General features: G+C 60.0%; 2 protein-coding genes across 3 annotated transcripts; both read left to right on the top strand.

Annotated features, from left to right (window-relative positions):
- Positions 1–3,065: 3,065 nt before the first annotated feature.
- PPM1J (protein phosphatase, Mg2+/Mn2+ dependent 1J) lies at positions 3,066–8,206 on the top strand. Its single transcript, XM_051857395.2, has 10 exons — positions 3,066–3,436; positions 4,756–4,870; positions 5,258–5,545; positions 5,801–5,913; positions 6,164–6,248; positions 6,819–6,937; positions 7,155–7,218; positions 7,357–7,464; positions 7,606–7,757; positions 7,909–8,206. Exons 1-10 carry the CDS (start codon positions 3,111–3,113, stop codon positions 8,054–8,056), a joined length of 1,518 nt encoding a protein of 505 aa, XP_051713355.1. The 5' UTR covers positions 3,066–3,110; the 3' UTR covers positions 8,057–8,206.
- A 2,789-nt stretch (positions 8,207–10,995) lies between these two features.
- RHOC (ras homolog family member C) lies at positions 10,996–16,925 on the top strand. Of its 2 annotated transcripts, none has more exons than XM_002715765.6 (5): positions 10,996–11,322; positions 14,130–14,293; positions 14,770–14,890; positions 15,098–15,228; positions 16,331–16,925. In XM_002715765.6, exons 2-5 carry the CDS (start codon positions 14,138–14,140, stop codon positions 16,502–16,504), a joined length of 582 nt encoding a protein of 193 aa, XP_002715811.2. In that variant the 5' UTR covers positions 10,996–11,322; positions 14,130–14,137; the 3' UTR covers positions 16,505–16,925. The 2 variants fall into 2 exon arrangements, with proteins under 2 accessions (XP_002715811.2, XP_069933973.1); XM_070077872.1 differs by lacking the exon at positions 10,996–11,322 and adding an exon at positions 13,607–13,745.
- Positions 16,926–16,993: the final 68 nt, after the last annotated feature.

Raw genomic sequence — 16,993 nt, forward strand, 5'->3', positions numbered from 1 at the left:
CATAGGTGCCAGGCAGTAGGGTTGCAATAAGCTGGTGAACCATCCCTGTGTGTAATCTCAACTGTCTGATGACCCCAAGGTGTGAAGTTCAACTCAGATACCAGATCTGAGGGCCATTTTCTTCATCAGAAAAATTGTAATATGTGCACTTAAAAAAGTTCATGCCAAAAGTGTAATATGAACAACTGCGACTCAATTTTAATTTTTTGGACCAAAACAAAGTTTTTTAGAAGTTTATTTTCATCTACTTGAAAGGTAGAGTGTGAGAGAGAGAGAGAGAACAAAGAGAGAGAGCATGTGCTTCCATCTTCTGGTTCATTCCCCAAATGCCTGCAACAGCCAGGATTGGGCCAGGCCAAAACCAGGAGCCAGGCGCTTCATCTGCGTCTCCCATGTGAGTGGCCAAAGAAGCTCCTGGCTCCTGGCTTCGACCTGGCTCAGCCCCAGCCATTGCGGCCACTTGGAGAGTGGACGAGCGGATGGAAGATCTCTTTCTTTCTCCTTCTCTCTGTGTAACTCTTTCAAATAAATAAATTAAAAAAAAAACATTCATTTTATTTTAAAGTCAGAGAGACAGACTAACAGAGAGACTGACAGAGAAAAGTCTCCTACCTGCTGGTTCGCTCCCCAAATGCACGCAACAGTCAGGGCTGAGCCGGCAGAAGCCCGGAGCCCAGAACTCCATCCAGGTCTCCCACGTGGGTGGCAGAGACCAGGATGCGCATTCAGAAGAAGCTGGAATCTAGTGTGGGGCCGGACTGAAACCCAGACGCTCTCATCTGGGACGTGGGCATCTCAAGCAGCAGCTTAACTGCTGGGGCAAACGCCTGCTCCAGAAACTTTCAATCCCATTGTTCCACGAACTTTCGGAAGCGCCCTCATATGTAATTGCAATTGGGTCATCCTTTACGGGGTTGTATTTTGGGCGCAGAGGTAACCATGTGAATTTGTCTCCTTTAGTTGAAGGGAACTTTGGGGTTGGAGTCATGTGGAGGGGGAAGGGGCCCAGTCTGCCTGTGGCCTGGGGGGATGAGGCTGTCCAGGGGCTGTCCTGGCAGGCACGGCCCCTCCTCCACTGAGCAGAGTCCAAGCTATCAGCAGAGAAATATCCCCCCACCCCCGCCTCCATCCCTCTTTCTGCTGCCCTGGGGACAGGAAGGAGTAGATGTGATGACCTTCTCACCAGGTCTGGGACTGTCTCAGCCTGGAGGAGGCGTGATGGTGCCAGGAACAGGAGGTGAGAGGCTAAGGCAGCGGAGAGCCTTAAGGTTTGGGTACAGCTGGCGGTGGGTGGGGAGGGCTGTTCTGGACTCCAAGGGAGTTGCTGACCTTCCCGCTGATTGGTGCTGGGACTGGAGGGAGCTCTGGGTCTGGGCCCTGCTGCCCAACAGCAGCCTTGGCAGGGTGGGAGCTGGGTGAGACTGAGAAGTGGGAAGTGAGCTGTCCCAGAAACAGTGACTCATAAACACAACCAGGAGCTTTATTTTATTTTTTCTTCTGTCCTTGTTTTGCCACTGCCATTGTGCTATTTCTTGGGGCTGGTCTGTTTCTCCTAGAAGCCAAGGGAAATATCACCGGCCCCCAGAGCTTGTCTTCGCTGCTCCACGTGCCTCTGGTTGGACTGTTTGGCTCTTGTAACTTCCTTTTCTCTGGCTCTCCCTGCCCCAAGCTCAGGCATAATTATAGCAAACAAAGCTGAATGGCCATTGTGGACTTTATTTGGAAGCTGCCAGGAGAGCCGCCGATTCTGGGGCACTGTTTAGCCCCGGGAACAAAGAAGGGTCTGGTCAGGAAGCTCTGGGTGGACAGAGCCCAGAAGTGGAGGCACAAGGATGAGCGGGGCGCCAGTGGCCCCCGATGCTAACCCCAGCTTGCATTAGTGCCACGAGGGCCTTGTCCCTATTTGCGCTCAGTGTTGGGCGCAGGGAGGGGGGTTGTGGGGGGTTTCGCCCGAGGCCCAGCGACCACATCTCCCACACTACTCTTAGGGACCAAGCTCTTTCAGCATCAGGTCAGAACCGCTCTACCCCAAAGGAAAGGCTGGCAGGAAGAACAGGTAGCCCGCCAGGGCGCTGGGCCGGATCCCCCAGCGAGCAACTTACGCAAGCGCTTAGCCTGGCCTTTGTCCCCCCCTGGCGGCAGCCACAGCACTGGCTCAGCTTCCCTAAGGGATTGAGAGGAGAGGAGCCCGACTTCTTTCCACGCCTTTCATCTCCTTCCTCACCCTTGCCGCCTCCTGCAGAGAAGTCAGAAGGAACGGGGTGTGGCTCCCTCCCTGGCGGTGACCTCTAGGGCCAAGTCACTAAAACGACAGGAGCGGCGGATCCTGTGCAGGGGATACGCTGAAAGCACACCGTGCAGCGTGCGTGGCCGACGGTGCGGACGGGAGCTCTCAGGGAGGGGGTCGTTGCTCTGCTGATATTGTCCGTACTGACTAGTCCTGCCGTGGTTCAGCGAGTTCCAAATGCGGTGGAAAACTGGCTTCTGCGAAGTACAGTGCGGAGAGAGTGGCAACCGCTCCGCCAGATCTCGAGTTGGAATGCAAGGGGAGAGCGCGCCCTCGGGAGCGGGGGGATTGGCTCCGGCGCCCTGGTTCCGCGCAGGGATCCCCGCCGGCACCCGGTACCCGTTCCTTGCGCTCCCCGCTGCAGCCCCAGACGGAGGCGTGGTCATACCAGGTGCTTCACACCCAGGGGCCTGAAGCGGCTGTTTAGCTCTGAGGTCATCAGCTCCACTGCCACAGCGAACCAAGAGCGAGGAGCCTACCCCACCCCCGCACCGTCACAGTGGGAAAGTTCCACCTGCTCTCTAATCCACAGCAGCACGGCTGACACAAGGCTGGCCCTGCCCGCCGCCTTCCCACAGCAACGGACTCTCTTCCCTTAAGAAACTGACTTGGGGAGGGCCAGAATGCTGCAAGGAAGCAGCCGGGAGCAGGCGGGGCGGTTCCGGGGGCGGTGCAGGGCCACGGGAGGTTGCGCCCCGGTCCGGCTCGGCCCGCCCCAGTCCAGCGCCGCGGCTGGCAGGCCGACGGCAGAGAGCTCCGCCCCCGCGCTCGGGGGCGGGGCCGGCGCGGGGCCGGGCCAGCGCGGGGCGGGGCAGGCGGCAGCATGCTAAACCGAGTGCGCTCGGCCGTGGCGCACCTGGTGAGCCCTGGGGGCGCGCCGCATGCGCGCCCCAAGTCGCCGGAGCTACCGGCGGAGACCACGGCTCCGCCCGCTGCCGTTGCAGAAGCACCGAGGAGCCCTTCGGCGAGGACTACGAGCGGGAGCGGGGCGCCCGCCAAGACTGGAGAGACTCGAGCGAGCTTCTCCAGACCGACCTTCCTGCAGCTGAGCCCAGGGGGGCTGCGCCGCGCAGACGACCACGCGGGCCGGGCTGTGCAGAGCCCGCCGGACACGGGCCGCCGCCTGCCCTGGAGCACGGGCTATGCCGAGTGAGCGCCCCCAGGGGCACCAAACCCAGATGGGACTCCCAGCCCCTTCCCCTGCTCGGCACCCCTGGCACTGGAGTGCGTCTCCCCCGCCGCGCCCCGTGCCAGGTGCTCCCTTATCCCAGAACGTTTCCACTCCTCTGAGTCCCGGACCGCACCCCCCCTCAGGCCTCCCTCCAGCCGGGCGCAGTAGAACTACCTTCTTGGGGACCTTACCATTCCCCGACCACCCTCACCCACGCCGCCCTGGACCCCGAACCCTCCCGGAGCTCAGAGAGCCCAGGGCGGCCGAGGATGAGTTGGCCGGTTCTCAGCCGCGGCCAGGCATCTGAGGGCCACAAGAGGAGGGGAGTAGCACGGAGCGGGTGCAGACAGTTGGGGGCTATCGGCTGGGAAGACTCGCTCGCCGGCTCGCTGGCCCCAGCGCCCCAGTTCCCTGTCCTCTTACCGATCCCCTCCCCCTCCACACCCAGAAATAGCTCGCGACACCGGGAGGCTGCCGGCTGCCCTCGGGGCGGGGGAGGGGGCCTCTGGGCGGCAGGAGGGCCCCCAGCTGACCGCCCCTCGGCCCGCCGACTGGTGCTAAAGAGGGAGGAAAGCTACCCCCTAGGGGCCCGAGTGCCCAGCTCATTCCCAGGCTCCGTATTTTTAATGCATCTGCCAGGAAACGGAGCCTTGAGAGCAGCTGGAGCTCCGGAGGGCACAGAGCGGGTGGCTGGGCTGGTGGGGCCCACCAGCCACCTCCTGCAGATTCCTGTGGGGGAGGAGCGTGGGATTCTGTCTCCTGCCTCCTCCAGGTGGTTTTCCCAGCCAACTCTATCTGTCCCCCTTTCCCGATCGGGGCTGGGGCACTTCCTCATTGCCACAGCTGGGGAAACTTTCCTGGATGGTTTCAAGATAACAGCCGGTGTGCCTGTGAGGGTGGGGTGCTAGGGACAAGGCCCTGGGAGAGTTAATTGGGGTTGGACATGGGTTATAGCCTATTGGCCAGAAGGGAAGCAAAACTTCTGCCTCCACCTAGCCCCTCCTGGAGCAGCAGGGCTGGAGATGGATGCCTGGCCAGGGCGGAAGGGGTGGGGTACCAAGACAGGCAGGTGCTGCCACCTGCCCCCCTGCCTCTCTGTGAGGCCGTAGGGCCTGCCATCGAGACAGTACTCCTTGCCTGCCCTCCCTTCTCCTCCTTCCCCTGGCCTGCATCCCAGGTGGCTGTGACCTTTTTCAGCTTGGCCAGCAGGCAGAAGATGTGTGTGTCTCTGGGGGGAGGGGGTTATTCCAGGACCTGGCCCGGCGTGCAACCTGATGTGCTCACTCTGGCCCGGCAGGGTCATCAACGCTGGCAAGAGCCGGCACAATGAGGACCAGGCTTGCTGCGAAGTGGTGTATGTGGAGGGCCGGAGGAGCCTTGCGGGGGTCCCCAAGGAGCCTAGGAGGGGACAGGTGAGCCCAGCCCCCTTTCCTCTCCCAGGGATGCCAGACGTCTGCTTCTCTCTGCTTGTCCCTCTGCCATGAGCCCTTGGCTGGCTCTGAGCCGTTGCAGCCTACTGTGTCAGTATGAGTGTTTATTTTGCCACTTAAAACCTGGGTGCTCCCATATGTGTCAGTTACCAGAGCTGATTGTTGCTTCTTTTGTTCTCTGAGTTTGCCTTCTTTGAATATTTTCTGTCTCCCGACGCATGGTAGGCCCCGGATGGATAAATGAATATGTCTCATTTGCCTTTCCCATCAAGCGGTGACGTCCTCTGTGATGTTTAGGTGGATGCCCAGAGTCTTGTTCTTCCATCTGTGCAACACACTCACGCTCACCTCTAACTCTTCCTCCACCAGGGACTCTGCTTCTACTACTGGGGCCTCTTTGATGGGCATGCAGGGGGCGGAGCTGCTGAAATGGCCTCCCGGCTCCTGCACCGCCACATCCGGGAGCAGCTAAAGGACCTGGTGGAGATACTTCAGGACCCCTCGCCACCTCCCCTCTGCCTCTCGTCCACCCCGGGGACGCCAGCTTCCTGCGATCCCGCTCAGCTGGTTGCTCCCCAGTCCTGCTGCTCTCCGCAGAAGGAAGTGACGCACGAGAGTCTGGTCGTGGGGGCCATTGAGAATGCCTTCCAGCTCATGGTGAGTGGGTGGCTCAAGCCCAAGGCCAGCTGGGCAGATACTCTGGTGGGCTCTGTGTGGGAGTCATGTGGCCTGAGGCCATGACCCTTGGGGAGCCCCCCAGGGAAGGGAGAAGGGGCAGCTACACCCTGACCTTCTCCTTTTCTCCCTCTGTGCCCTGATGCGGCCAGGAGGTTTCTGTAGATGGAAGGGGAGGGTGGCTGCGTGGCTGGACCCTCTTCCTCCGCTCCCCTTAGCCCCTTCCTTGTGTGGCAGGATGAGCAGATGGCCCGGGAGCGGCATGGCCACCAGGTGGAGGGAGGCTGCTGCGCGCTGGTTGCTGTCTACCTGCTAGGCAAGGTGTACGTGGCCAATGCTGGCGACAGCAGGTATTGGGGAGGCCCCTGAAAGCAGCACCGTGGGGCAGAGCTCTCTGGCGTGGGGGGATGGAAGGAAGTGAGGTGGCAGGGGTCAGGTGGGGCCCTAGGCAGAAGGAAAGGACCCGAACTGTTCACCAGAGGAGACAGACATGGTGGAAGTCTGGGTGAGGGTCATTAAGGGGGAGGGCCTGCTCTTTCTGGAATTCTCGGCGAATGGCCCCAGGACAGCCAGGCCACAGGTTTTTTCTTCTCCGGGCAGGGCTATCATTGTCCGGAATGGTGAAATCCTTCCGATGTCCCGGGAGTTCACCCCGGAGACGGAGCGCCGGCGACTTCAGCTGCTGGTGAGCAGGGACCAGAGTGCCTGGTGTGTGTGCATCCTCTGTAGGGGCCGTGCCGCAGAGCGCTCTCGGCGCCCCCTCCCTCCCGCACAGACACACACAGCTCCTTCCTGGGGGCTTCCCGGGACGGCCACTGCATAGACTCCAGAGTGCAAGACGGAGGTGTTGGATGATGCTACAGGAAGGAACCTGGGCTTGTGCAGCCCTCCCCTCCCCACCCCTGTGGCCACTGAGGAAGGAGGTGGAGGCAGAGGTGGAGGAGGGAGCAGCCCAGGCCCCTGGGAGGCGGGACTCAGTGCTTAGTGCTGTGGCGCTGGATGGCCGCGAGTGAGTCCTGGTTTGTGTAGTCTGTGGATTGTGTGACTTTGAACAATTCCCTTAAATTCTCTGTGTGTCAGTGGCTCTGTACAGAGTGCTGCGAGGAGTGAGTTAATGCAGCAGTAGATGGCGTGTGCCACGTGGCACACTCTCTTTAGGGGTCTGTGTGCTAGGATTAACTCGTCTCTAGACCAGGTGTGCTGTGCACAGAATGCGCCCTGACCCTCTGCTCTCTCTGGCCATTCCCATCCCTAGGGCTTCCTGAAGCCGGAGCTGCTGGGCAGTGAGTTCACCCACCTCGAGTTCCCCCGCAGAGTGCAGCCCAAGGAGCTGGGGCAGAGGATGCTGTACCGGGACCAGAACATGACCGGCTGGTAACACTTCCCTCGGAGCTGGGGCCTGTTCCCATGGCAACGCAACCACTCCCTCCCCAGCAGCCCACCAGCAAAGGGGCCTCGGAGGGGGCCAGGCTAGAAGCTGGGGGGGGTTGGGGATGTGACCCTTCCCAGGGGGTTGTGTGAGGGTGTGCAGCTCCCAGAGGAGACAGGCTATGATGCCTGGGTGATGCCTCCTCTGCTCCCCTCCCCCCAGGGCCTACAAAAAGATTGAGCTGGAAGATCTCAGGTTCCCTTTGGTCTGTGGGGAGGGCAAAAAGGTAATGTCGGTGGTAGAGGCGGGCACGGGCAGGAGGATGCTCCCCAGCTGGGGTAGGGAGGTGGCGGCTGTGCCTGAGGGCAGTGGGGGGAGGGCCCTGCGGGTCTGGCTGAACGGCAGCACCCCTCATTTCCTTTAGGCTCGGGTGATGGCCACCATTGGGGTGACCCGCGGCTTGGGAGACCACAACCTGAAGGTGTGCAGTTCCACCCTGCCCATCAAGCCCTTCCTCTCTTGCTTCCCAGAGGTGAGCCATGGGGAGATGGGGGCAGGGGGATGGGCTTAAGCACCCCCTCCCTCCTCTGGCTTCCATCTAGGTGCCCTCCTCCTCAAGCTCCCTGTCCACCAAGCCCCACAGCCCAGCCCCCTGTACCCTGCTTCCCACCAGGTGCAAGTGTATGACCTGACACAGTATGAACACTGCCCAGACGATGTGCTCATCCTGGGAACAGATGGCCTGTGGGATGTCACCAATGACAGGGAGGTCGCCGCCACTGTCGACAAGGTGCTGTCGGCCTATGAGCCTAATGACCCCAGCAGGTAGGGGTTGCCTGGTGGGATGGTGGTGAGGGGATGGCGCTGGTGCACAGAGGGGCAGAGGGAGACAATGCTCTGGGACCCGCCCTGGGGCCTGGGTGTTTCCTTCTCCTCTACCTGTTGGCACATGAATGCACACCTGTGCTTCTGGCAGGTACACAGCTCTGGCGCAAGCTTTGGTCCTGGGGGCCCGAGGCACCCCCCGGGACCGTGGCTGGCGTCTCCCCAACAACAAGCTGGGTTCCGGGGATGACATCTCGGTCTTCGTCATCCCCCTGGGAGGGCCAGGCAGTTACTCCTGAGGGGCTCAGCCTCCCCTGTCCCAGAACCATCCCAGCCTCTGCAGACATACCCCTCTCCTAGCCCAAATCCAGCAGTTGTCACCCTGACCCAAGGGCGGTCTGCTGGATCCAGAACTACAGCTGTTGGGAAATAAACCAGATGGATAATGATGTGTGTCTGTATTTGCTTTGACTGGAAACTGAAAGGCAAGGCAAAGCTCAGGAGGGTCCTGAAATTGCACTCCTCAGGTTCTCTCTGCCCTCTGCTCTTGTCACCACACACACACACACACATGAGCCTTCTTGTCCACTCCTGTGTCTCCATCCGTCCCTGCTGGTGTCCCCCGCTCAGGCCCTCCCTGAGCTGGAAAACACACATCCCAGCTGTGCCCTGAACACCTCCTGGTTGGCCCCCTGGTGCTACAGCTCAGCTGCTTAGACTGAGTTCACCATTTCTCCCTCAGACAGGTGCCTTCTCCATGGGGCCGAGCTGGCTACTGAAGTCACAAAAGCAGAATTGCTCGCCCTTGGCTTTCATGTCTTCCTGATACAGCTGGGCACTACACAGTCAACACAGAGCTGCATATCCAGCAGTGTAGACCAGATAGCCTAGGTGTGTAGTTCACTGTACTAGCTAGCTTTGGTTAAGTGCCATAACAGCATTCTGGAATGATCCATCCCTCAGACTGTAAGCAACACATGACTATTGTTGATTACATATTTTAAAAAATATTCATATTTGTGTGCTGATCTCCTTTCCCACTGTCACCACCTTAGGTCTTGATTACCTCTGTCTCCTTAGTGGCTTCCTACGCACTCGGAACAGACAACTCCCAAGTGTGCTGCTGCCCCTTCTCCAGCCTCATCTGCCACCAGTAACACATTAGCCTCCTGGGGTTCCTGTAACTTTGGGGGCCTCTAGTAGCTCTCATGTGTTAGGTATATTTGAAAGGGAGAGTGACAGATTTTCTCCCTGCTGATTCATCCCCCAAATGGCCGCAACAGCTGGGACTGGGCCAGACCGAAGCTAGGAGTCCAGAGTTCTACCCAGATCTCCAACCTGGGCAGCAGGGTCTCAAGTACCTGGGCCATCCTCCACTGCTTTCCCAGGCACATTAGCAGGGAGCTGGACCAGAAACTGAACCGCGAGGATTCAAATTGATGCTCTGATATGGGATGCCAGCATCCCCTTATCTAACGCTTCTCCTGTCCTTGAGAGCTGAAGATCCCACAGCCCATGTGCACATGTATCACAGGCATCCCCTCCTGGATTATATGAGTATGTTAGGAGTTAGGAGCAAATGGCATTGAAGAGCAGGGCCTCCAGAGCCCAGCTGTTTGGACCCTGGTACAAGACCCAACATTAGTTCTTTTCATGTTTCTCAGCCTTAATTTGTTTCTCAGTAAAGTGGAGAAAATACCACTACTCCCTCATTGGGTTGCTGTAGGACTAAAGTAGTTAATAGATACAGGGCCAGGTCTCTAATAGGAGTTCCACAAATGTTAGCTATCTGGAAATTATCTGTATTCCTCATTTAGGCTGTCAGTTGTATGAAGGCAGGAATCTATCTGTGACGTAGCTCTCAATTCACGTATAATAATAAGTGATTATTGAGCAGGAGGCCTGGGACCAAGCTCAGGACCTGTCCCCACGGTTCTAAAATGTCTGGATGGTGCTTCAGATTTTTAAAAAAGATGTATTTATTTATCTGAAAGGGAGAGAGAGAGGGAGATCTTCCATCTGTTGGTCCACTCCCCAAATGGCCACAATAGCCAGGGCAGGGCCAGGCTGAAGCTTCTTCCGGGTGGCAGGGACACAAGCACTTTGGCCATCCTCTGCTGCTTTCTCAGGCACGTTAGCAAGGAACTGGATGGGAAGTGGAGCAGCCTGCGCCTGCACTTCAGATCTTAAAAGTCTGTATGACCTTTTTTTTTTTTTAATATAAAGATTTTATTTTTTGCACTTGAAAGGCAAGGGAGAGAGAGAGAGACTTCCACATGCTGGTGCACTCCCCAAATGGCCACCACAGCTGGAGCTGGGCCAGGCTGAAGCCAGGAGCCAGGAGCTTCTTCCAGGTCTCCCACGTGGGTGGCAAGAGCCCAAGCCTTTGGGGGCCATCCTCTGCTGCTTTCCCAGGCCCATCAGCAGGGAGCTGGATCAGAAGAGGAGTCTCCAGGACTGGAACAGATGCCATGCTGGCGTGGCAGGCGGCCGGCTTTACTCACTACGCCACAACGCTGGCCTCAGTCTGTATAGCTTGTAACATTCATGCAGCATATGTTTGCTGAAGCCCTCTTGTGTGCCACACACTTCCAGACGTGGGGTGGGGGCAGGGTGAAGGACCATGGGCCAGGGCAGAGGCATTGGAGCACTGGAGCCAGAGAGGCCCGTCACTTACAAAGCATGCACCTGTGTGCAAGCCACTTATCTGCGCTGCAGTTTGGGTCTACGCACCCCAAAGGCCTGTGACGACGACTAAGAGTAGTGTACCCATTCATTGAAAGTGCTTAGACTTCCTCCTCCTATACCCACCCACCTGCCCCGCCGCCTACCGGGAGGGAAGGAGACACACGTGTAGGTAACTACTCCAGGCCCTAATTTAGACCACGCTGAGGGTCCCTAGGCACTAGGAGGTAATACGAATTCACAGCCGGGAATCCTGAAGCATCCGCAGGAGTGCCCTTTGAGGAGTAGGCAGGAATGGAGCCTACGGAAATGCCAGCTAGCGGGAACGAGAGGATTCTGAAGTGGAACGGAGGTCTGGTTCCGAAAGGCTTTCAAGGCGGGGGTAAGACGAACGGTTCTCGGGGCAAGACGATGGGTACTCGTGTACCCCGGGGCCGCCCTGGCGCGGCCGCGCCTCCCCGCGTGGAGGAGGTCTCAGGTGCTTCAGGAGCCGGTGCCCCGCTGGCCACGGGAGGGCAGCAGCGGCCCGGTCTGACCCCACCCCGAGCGCCTCGCAACTTTCCCGACGCCGGTACGCCCCCAGGGGCCGGCAGCGGGGAGCAGGCTGAGTCCTCGGGGGGTCTCGCCGCCCACTCCTCTGCAGTCCCAGCATGTGCCAGCGGCTCTCCCCGCTCCCCAGGCCCCAGCAACGGCGACCCACGGCGGCCGAGCGCTGGAGCCGGAGGCGGGCCGAGCCAAGGGCCGCCCCCGGGCCGACCCTCTCTCGCCGGCCCGCCCCTCTCCTCCCCTCCGCGGCGCCGAAGGAGGGCGGGGCAGGGGCCCTGGGGTCAGTCTCAGCCTCCGGCACCGGCCGCGCGAGCTGGAGGCGGCGGAGCGGAAGGTACCCTGGGCCGGGGCCGGGGCGGCGGGGCGTCTTGGGGACTCGCCCCGGGAGAGCACTCTCTCCCTTCTCCGCTCGCCCGGAGCTTGGGGCGCGGCCGGCGGGGGGCTCCGGCCGGAGCGTGGGCCTTGTTGCTTCCCCTCGGACGCGGCGTCCGGGCTGTGCGGGGTCTGGCCGGATCGGCCCGGGCTGCGGCGAGGGGCGCGCGGAATTGCCAGACAGGGGCTCTCGCCTCCTGGGGTCAGAGCCGGAGTCCCTGCCTTTCCCTTCGCGCCCCTTTCCTCGTGTGGACCTGCCCCGCCGGGCCAGGGCCGAGAGGGGCGACTTGGAAGCTCCGTGAGGCGCTCTGGCTCCGGGCCCGGGCAGCCGGCCGCGCACCTACGGACCTGGAGGCGGGCGAGGGGCGGGCAGGTCGGGAACTGACCCCGGTGGGGGTGCTGCCTCCCCTGGCCGGGATGGGGGAATGGCGGGAATAGGGGCAGGGTGTGACCAGTGGGGGACGCCGCCCTGGACGGTTGCTGTAGCCTGCCCGTGGAGGGAAGTGGGGGGAGATCGGGATGGCTCGGGTGCGCGTGTCTAAGAAATCTCTTCTCCCTCACACTCCCGAACCCGCATCTCGCCCGTGTTTCTGCTTTAAAAGTTGGGGGCGGGGTATCTCCCGAAGACTTACTACTTCCTAGACGTCGGGGGAGGTGGACTGGGTCCGCCGGGCCCCGCGATTGGGCTTGGAAATCAAGGGAATGGCTGAGGAGCGCGGCCCTGCGCCTCCCCCCGGATTCCAGGCTGCATTGCAGGCCTGGAGTGGTGGTGGTTGGGTTACCCCTGTTGGGGTCAGTGGGGCAGTTCTTCTGGGGCTGCCTCCCACAGGGAGCTGGCGCTGGGCCTTGTGGCCTGGCCTGGGCTGCTGGCTCTCCTGCCCCAACCAGAGCCTGGGTAGAGAGTCTTCTCATTGAGAGGTGGGCTCCACTTGGTGCATGCGTGTCCCTGCCCCAGAGTTGCGGCTTCTGTCCGCCGCACCGTGTAGCAGCGGATCGCTGGGATTCCCCGCGGTGGTTGCCTGCCAGGCCTGCCTGGGTGCTTCTCTTTCAGGATGTCAGGGAGAGCCCCTTCTGTGGTGGGGAGAGTGTGGCCGTGTACTCCTGTCCTCTTCCCCCACATCCCAGCTTTGTGAGTGTGTGTGTGTGTGTGTGTGTGTGTGTGTGTGTGTCTGGGTCTGGGAGGGAGGCGCCACCAGGGTCCCCCACCAGGCAGGCTGGGGCTGAGGTGCGAGGTGGGGATGGTATGTGGGCCACAGAGGAGCTTAGCTTAGTTTGACAGGATGTGGGACTGAGGGAAACAGCCTGGTTTAGGGCAGAGATCAGGTTACCCGCCCCTTCTTAACTGCTCCCTGCCCGGCTGGTGCTGGGCCCCGCCGGCCCTCATTTGTCTCTTGTCTTGGGGCTCCTCCCAGCCCAGGCTCCAATCCCCTCCCCCTCCCCCTTTCCCTACAGCCTTGACTTCGTCTCCGCTCCGGAGCCCGCCCTCTCTTCCTCCCAGGCAGTGGGCCTGGGAACTTGAGCTGGCTGGAAGTCGGCTTTCTGGCCAGGAAGGAGGAAGTGAGGGGAGCTGGGAAGGTGTGATGAGCTGTGCAGATGCGTGTTCATGTGTGTTGGGGCGAGGGACACACACAAACCCTGGGAAGCTGACTGCTGGCCCTGAGTCACAGGGAGGGGTGGGCAGGGCCTTCCTTGAGCTGCGCGGACGCAGACGGAGGGAGGAAGGGGCTGTCCGGAGAGTGGGTGGAGGTGACTCCCTGGTGGATTATTCTCACACACTTACTCTGCTGCAGTGGATGTGTGGCTCCCTACAGTGTGGTCATTGTCCCCTGCCAGGGCTGAGTGACCCAGTGTTGCTGCCAGGCCTGGGAGGAAGGGGGAGGAAGGCAGACTGCCCAGATGCGGGCTGTGGGCTGCCGGGACTGAGCCTCCTTTGTGCAGCAAGCGCAGGGCTTGGGGACTGGGTGTGGTGGGCCAGGGCCGCTGGCGCTGGCTGCTGCCACTGCCCCCCGGCTGGGTTTCCTTGCATCTGCTGTCCTTTCTGAAGCTCTGGAGTAATGTGTCCAAATGGCAGACCCGGGTCCCGGAGACTCTGTGTATGGGACTGAACTTTATGGAGGCTTCATTTCCCAGTTTGTCAGGTGGGAAGCCACCTGCAGGTGTCTGGGGGCCGTGGAGGCTAATTGTCAGAATACCCGCACAGGACCCAGCATCTCCGGGTGCTACAGATCTTGCCCTTCCCCTGGGGTGGGGTGGGGGCTACCACCTGGCAGCTGCTGCTGCTGTGGGGTCTTGGAGAAGACCTCTTGGTCCTGAGTGGGCAGGGCTGACCTGAGCTGAGGAACAGACTGTTCTAGATTGGAACTTGATGACGACTCAACTTCAAAGGTATCGTAACTGAGGAAGCCCGATTGAAAAACCCTGGCATATAAAGTAAACAGAAGTGGCTCTTCTTGGCGGGTCTCTGAGCACCTCCCTATGGGTCAGGGGTCCCCCAGGTGTTAAATGGGTAAGAGATTGAAACATGGGTTCTGCTTCCCACATGGGTTTCCCTCCCACCTCCTGCTGTTGTGTTCTGACCTTGATCCAGAGATGAGGACTTTGGGGCTCTGTTGTCCTGGTTCTTAGCAGGATGACGCCTGATCAAGCCCCCATCCTCTCTTCTCCCTTTGCTGGATGCCCTGGCTTCCAGAGAGGTTTGGGGGGCCCCAGAGAAGTGTTCTTGGACTTGTCGACTGGTCCTCAAACCCCCCGCTGCCTCTCGCCTCCCAGCCCCAGCCATGGCTGCAATCCGAAAGAAGCTGGTGATCGTGGGGGATGGAGCCTGCGGCAAGACGTGCCTCCTCATCGTCTTCAGTAAGGACCAGTTTCCTGAGGTCTATGTCCCGACCGTCTTTGAGAACTACATCGCGGACATCGAGGTGGATGGCAAGCAGGTGACGGCCACCAACCCCACCCCGCGGTCACTTAGAGACAGAGGATGTCCTTCATCACTGGAACCAGTGCAAGTTAGGATGTGAAAGTTGTCTTAGAAAAATCTCGATACAGCTGGTTCTACCACAGAATCTGGGCCAGATCCTTTTTCCTCTGGGGTTAAACTCCCCTGGCCCCAAAACTGCGATGATAAAAGCTCTCTCCGCACCCCCCCCCCCCCCGCCTGCACAAATGTTACTGTGAGAACTGAGTAACATAGTGGTTCTCACAGTGGCCACTCATGTACTACACACAGATCAAGCATGTCTTAGATTAAAAAAAAATGCTTAATTTATGTTGCACAACCTGGCACCTTGCAGGTGTGCAGTGGATGGATAGATGATGATCAGTGATTCTGAAGGAGCAGTGGTTTCAGAGAGACCTTTGGGTGGCAGGGCTGGGCTCCCTGGGGCTGGCTGCTCACTGGCCTGTGTGGTAGGTGGAGCTGGCTCTGTGGGACACAGCAGGGCAGGAAGACTATGATCGCCTGCGGCCTCTCTCCTACCCGGACACGGACGTCATCCTCATGTGCTTCTCCATCGACAGCCCCGACAGTCTAGGTGAGGGTGGTAGAGGGAGGGGACTGACACACCTTGGAATCAGCCAGAGGTAGCTCTGGCCCTTGGGGGTGGGGTGGGGTGGGGTGGGGTGGGGGAGGCAGGCGGCTTTGGGCCGGTGCAGTGTGAGGGGGGTTGGAGCTGTGAAAGGTACTGTGATTCTGACGGGCCACTGGAGGCACCCACACCTGTTGGGACTTGTCCGTGCAGAAAACATCCCAGAGAAGTGGACCCCGGAGGTGAAGCACTTCTGCCCCAATGTGCCCATCATCCTCGTGGGGAATAAGAAGGACCTGAGGCACGACGAGCACACCAGGAGAGAGCTGGCCAAGATGAAGCAGGTGGGTGGGGCAGAAGTTCCCCTCGAGGGTGCACTCTGAGCAAGAGGGGAGCCTTCTCCGAGGCTCATTGCCCTGTCAGAGGTGACAGTGGTGCTCAGCTCCTAGCCCCAGGTCTAAAGTGACCCGTCCACTCGACATTTTCATTGGTTGCACTTGACTGTCCCTTCTGTCTTTGGAATTGGGTTTGTTAAGATGCACCCAGAGAGGCTGGTGCTGTGGCTCACTTGGCTAATCCTCCGCCTGTGGTGCTGGCTCCCTGGGTTCTAGTCCCGGTCGGGGTGCCAGATTCTGTCCCGGTTGCTCCTCTTCCAGTTCAGCTCTCTGCTGTGGCCTGGGAAGGCAGTGGAGGATGGCCCAAGTGGTTGGGCCCTGCACCCACATGGGAGACCAGGAGAAGCACCTGGCACCTGGCTCCTGGCTTTGGATCGGTGCAGCGTGCCAGCCCTATCAACCATTTAGGGGGTGAACCAATGGAAGGAAGACCTTTCTCTCTGTCTCTCTCTCTCACTGTATAACTCTGCCTGTCCAAAAAAAAAAAAGTGCACCCAGAGAGACAGCTTCTGCTGCTTCCCTCAGGGCAAGGGGTACAGCTGTGTCATCAGAATACCTGGGCAGGTGTGGGCGGGCAGGGATGTGGGAGGGGGGCATGAGAAGTGGCTGGAAGAGGTCCAGGGGGCAAGCAGCTGGTTTATTCAGGAACCAGAGGCCTAGCACAGGTTTAGGGAGTGTGACCTCTCTTACAACTGGAGCCCCATGTCTGGCTCACATGTTGGAAGTCACTCTGGCTGCCCAAGAGGTTGGACTGGAGTGCCAACAGAGGCGGGGAGCCCAGGAAGGAGGTGGCTGGTGCACTCAACCAGGCAGCACATGCCCACCAGGGGCTAGGCCTGGATGGGAGGAAACAGATGGGAGAATTTTGAATGTAAACCTGGGTCTTGGGGGTCCTTGGCCCAGAAGCTGCCCAGGGTGGCTGGGGCCTGGGTGCCTTGTGGGGTCAGGGCTGGAGGGAGTGTTTGTTTCTGCAGTTCCCACACCCATACCCAGGGGGCAGGAACACCTAGCCCCCTGGCTGCCTTTGACCTTGACCTGTCTGTCTTCTCAGGAGCCTGTTCGGTCTGAGGAAGGCCGGGACATGGCGAACCGCATCAGTGCCTTTGGCTACCTGGAGTGCTCAGCCAAGACCAAGGAGGGGGTGCGGGAGGTATTCGAAATGGCCACTCGGGCTGGCCTGCAGGTCCGCAAGAACAAGCGCCGGAGGGGCTGTCCCATTCTCTGAGACACCCCCGCCCCAGGCCTCCCCTGCTTGCCTTCCTCCCTTCGCCGGGGTGCAGAATCCACCCTCCACTCCACTCTCCTAGGACTCCATGCTGAAGACTCCCTTTCCAGTTTCCTCCTGCCCAGGACTGCATCTGAGTTCCCCGGCCCCCTCCCCCTCCAGGTGGCCGTGACAGGCCCAGCCTTCGTGACAGGCCCAGCCTTCCGTAGGCAGAGCACCTCCTGCTGCTGCTGCTGCTGCCCTGTCAGGGGGCAGGGCTCTGGCTCCCTTTGGCCTTCTCCAGAGGACGGTCACACACCAGCACTTTATGCACTTCTGGCTCCGGGGAGTGGGTCTGGAGTAAGGACTGGGGTTTCTGCTTCGGGCAGGGGCCTTGTCTTTGTACTTGGTGGGGGGCACGAATAAAGGCCACAGGCTCCAACATGTGTATGGCAGTTTCCTGTCTCTCTCTCCTGGTCGCTGTCCTGGCCGCAAGCCCGAGTCCCATCT

This window comes from Oryctolagus cuniculus, chromosome 7 (assembly GCF_964237555.1).
Source record: "Oryctolagus cuniculus chromosome 7, mOryCun1.1, whole genome shotgun sequence".
Taxonomy (NCBI): domain Eukaryota; kingdom Metazoa; phylum Chordata; class Mammalia; order Lagomorpha; family Leporidae; genus Oryctolagus; species Oryctolagus cuniculus.